The following is a 3,657-nucleotide window of genomic DNA, read 5'->3' on the forward strand; positions in this document are numbered from 1 at the left end:
ATTCATGTCCTGTTGTAGGCTACATGCTGATCATTATCACAAGTGGTTTAGGGCGCAATTTTTTTCTCTCCCTTTCCGTTTTCGTTAGTCTTAACTTTTTTTTTTTACTCAAGTAACGGATGGGATTTTTGATGTAGCCGGCACAATACTTCACTCAAAATGTAATCAAGTAAAATTTAAAATACCGATTTTATAAACTACTTAAAAAATACAAAATACACAGAAAAACTACTCAATACAATAACGTGAGTAAATGTATTTCATTACTTTCCACCTCTGCTTTTGAATTACTACTTTTAATTTGATTTATTCTTTAAAGTTGAGATGGTTCTTGAGCACAATAATTTCATTACTTATAATTCTTGTTATATGAGTCTACATGACAATAACCTAGCCTACTTGAACTTGAAATAGCCTTATAACACACAAAACAAATGAAACCGCCTATAGATCCATAAAGAATCTGGGTAAACATTGTGCTGTCACGACTACATTATATTTTATCGTCGTTTGCAAAATTATAATTTTCAACAAAGTCATACTGTGTGGCTTTAATGAAACCTGTCATCTCGCGGGGCGGGTGCTTTCAAAAATGACAAGCATGCGTAAACATGTTGGCCAAATGCAATACATTCCTGAGTTTTGTTGGGTTTTTACCATAGGTTTTTACAACAGCATTATAACAAGTATACCTTACAAATAAGAACAAGACATGATTTGCACTATATGCAATATGAATTAATATCGTTTCATAATTGTGTTTCAAGAGGAATATTTTAAGAACCTCAGAAATATGTTAAGAGGCCCACTTTAATCGGCCATCATAACAAACAGGAAGTGGGCACTACGGTGCCACTGTAAACTTTCCCTAGAAAACGCTGAAGGTGTTTGTGATGGTACATTTTCCTGTTATCGTTTTATGTTAATACGGATTCTGCCATAAAACTTGAATATTGCCAACATTTTTTTAAGGAAAAGGTTGTATCGCTTACAGCGATGGGCCGCTATGATATCTGGTGTAACCGCAGGTAGACAACGTTAGTTAACGTTAAACAGCACGATAGCTAGAAGCTAATGTTTTAGCTACTGGTTAACGTTAAGCGCTAAATTGGTACACCTAACGTTAATTGCCAACGAGGAAACTTAACAAACGCTGGTCGTAACGAGCAGTTGTGAAAACTAACTTCATTACGTTTCGCACAAATATAACATCAGTGTTAGAACCTCCTTTGTCTTGTGAGCTGGCTAGCTAGGCAACGTTCACTATAGCCATTGACCAGCCTCATATCTACGTGGCTTTCAAGCAGATGCAAGCGTTGGTCTCTTAAAAAACGATTTGCAAATATGTCGGCGAATGAAAGTACCAGCTCTTCTCTTGTCGCAGAGCTATCCTTCTCTTTTCAGGACGAATTGACCGCAACCATTCAAAATGCGCTTGGGGTGGCTGTGGAGATAGCTGTTGTAGAGATCACCAAACTGGTCACTCAAGTGCTGAGAGGCGTGAGAGACCAAATGCACGAAACGTTAAGTGATAATAAATCTCTGAAATTTAGATTACAGGCCGCAGAACTTGAACTTAGTGCAGTGCGAGATCGTATGGAAGAACAACGCCACACGAGTTATGTGAAGAAAGATGCAGCTTGTAACATCGACATTCAGCAGGTTCATGACCAGCTAACCTCCTTAAGCACAGGTCTGGTGCAAACAGCCGTAAACATCAGAACACAGGACTGTGAGATCAATGGTGAAGCGCATTCTAATCATCGTGTCACCGACTCCGCTGATGTGAAGGAAATATTTAACATTTTGGATGAGCCACCCGATACTGAAACCTTTTGTGAGATCCGCGAGGATGGACGTGTGTGTACCCAAGACATTAAACAGGATGTGACCGAGGAGCCTCAGCTACAATCTCAGGAAGGGCCTGGTACGTTCTTCTTCCCTTTTCAGCCTATACTTGTAGATATCCTTAATACAATTAAGCAGGGCTAGGCATAATTTATTCCTACTCTGATAAAAGATATAATCTGATTTATTCTGTTCTCTAGTGACCAAGGAGGAGCAGTTGGGATTGCGGTCCTGTAACCAGAAAGAGACTTCACATTTCAGTGAAGAGAGTTCAGCCAGAGCTCAGAGTGCCCCACAGGCCTTGCCTGATGATCAGTCCAAACTATCTGGGACTGCAGTCAAAGTCGAGGTAACAGCCCAGAACTGCAGCTCGGGCAGTGTCTCCTATGGCACAGAGGGAGATGATGGGGACTTTGGAGCAGACAGTCTGTCTCTTGCCCAGTCCCAGCTCCTGGAAGACTGGAGGCCTGAACCCTTGCAGCTCCAGGGCTGTGATGCAGACACTTTCACTCCATCCACGAGCCATTCTCTTGGTAAGTAGGGTGGGTTGAAGCATCACTGTGTTAGAAAGTGTTCTATTTACCAAACTATTAACCTTAGTAATGAAATTGAGTTTTTTTTGTATGTATGGAGAGTGAGTTGTTGTGAGATGTGCTATAACAATGGATTATATTTATTTTTGCACATCTATCTAGTGTAAATAGGTGCTGAAACATTTAATTGTCTGTGTTTGATTTCTAGCCGACTCCCCGATCTTCTCTGCAGACATCCCTGACCTGGCGCTACTGGCTCAAGCTGGCACAGGGCACCCTGTGCCTTTCTCCAAACCCTACTCGCACAGGAACCCTGTGGCACCCCCGACGTCCAGCTCAGCTCAGAACCAACCGTACCCACCCCATTCGCGAGGCCAGCAGCATGTGTGCAAGGTCTGTGGCCAAAACTTCCGTTTGTCCGAAGAGCTGCGCCGGCACCGCAAGAACCACATCCGGAGCCCCAAGAAGAGCCTGTTCCCGCCAGGCCGCAGCCCCTACCACTGCTCCCTGTGCGGCCGCGACTTCAACCGCATGGAGCACCTGAAGATCCACCAGCGTATCCATACGGGCGAGAGGCCCTATGCCTGCAGTGTCTGCAACGCTCGCTTCCGCCACTCCTGGGCCCTGACACGACACTTCCGTATCCACACCGGCGAGAAGCCGTATGCCTGTGGCATCTGCGGTAAGACCTTTCGGAACTGCGGGGGCTTGCGCTTCCACCAGAGATCTCATGGAGTCGGGGCCGTGGGCTGAGTGTCTTGATGGCAGGCTGTTACGCAAAAGACTTGGAGCAGTCATGGGATTTGAAGCTTGGTTATGCTTGGACTTGGAAAGTGAATACTCTTCTTCTGGCTGGTCTTGATTAGGTCAGAAGAGGCATTTTGCTTATAATTGCTTCTCTGCATTATTACACACATGATGCTGTTGTTGTGCTATCCACACCCGACAGCTGGGGCTGTTACACACGAAGACTGACTTTTTGAATTTGTATTTTGTACAGCTTGAAATATTTGAGAATATGTTGCATAAATGATGGCCCAATAAAGGAAAGTCCTAGTCACAGCGGAAATTGCTAACAACTACTCCGAGATCCTTTTTTATTTCACAGTCAATCTAGAGACATCAGGTAAAGAAATGAAAGCATAAATTGTAGGCATAGTGAGGCCATCCTGAAAATATTTTTGTTTGCAGTAACAGGCAAAAAAAAAAAATGGGTCGGTAGATATATATATATATATATATATATATATATATATATATATATATATAAAAAAAA

The 3,657-nt window shown here is 42.8% G+C and overlaps 1 protein-coding gene across 2 annotated transcripts; it reads left to right on the plus strand.

The window, feature by feature from the left end:
* The first annotated feature begins 842 nt into the window (after positions 1-842).
* si:ch211-284e13.5 (uncharacterized protein LOC793850 homolog) lies at positions 843-3,450 on the plus strand. 2 transcript variants are annotated; one of them, XM_048236229.1, is made up of 4 exons: positions 843-896; positions 1,554-1,927; positions 2,049-2,381; positions 2,590-3,450. In XM_048236229.1, exons 2-4 carry the CDS (start codon positions 1,597-1,599, stop codon positions 3,132-3,134), a joined length of 1,209 nt encoding a protein of 402 aa, XP_048092186.1. In that variant the 5' UTR covers positions 843-896; positions 1,554-1,596; the 3' UTR covers positions 3,135-3,450. The 2 variants fall into 2 exon arrangements, with proteins under 2 accessions (XP_048092186.1, XP_048092178.1); XM_048236221.1 differs by having other exon boundaries at positions 846-1,927.
* The last annotated feature ends 207 nt before the right edge of the window (positions 3,451-3,657 follow it).

Source organism: Alosa alosa, chromosome 2 (genome assembly GCF_017589495.1).
Source record: "Alosa alosa isolate M-15738 ecotype Scorff River chromosome 2, AALO_Geno_1.1, whole genome shotgun sequence".
NCBI lineage: Eukaryota > Metazoa > Chordata > Actinopteri > Clupeiformes > Clupeidae > Alosa > Alosa alosa.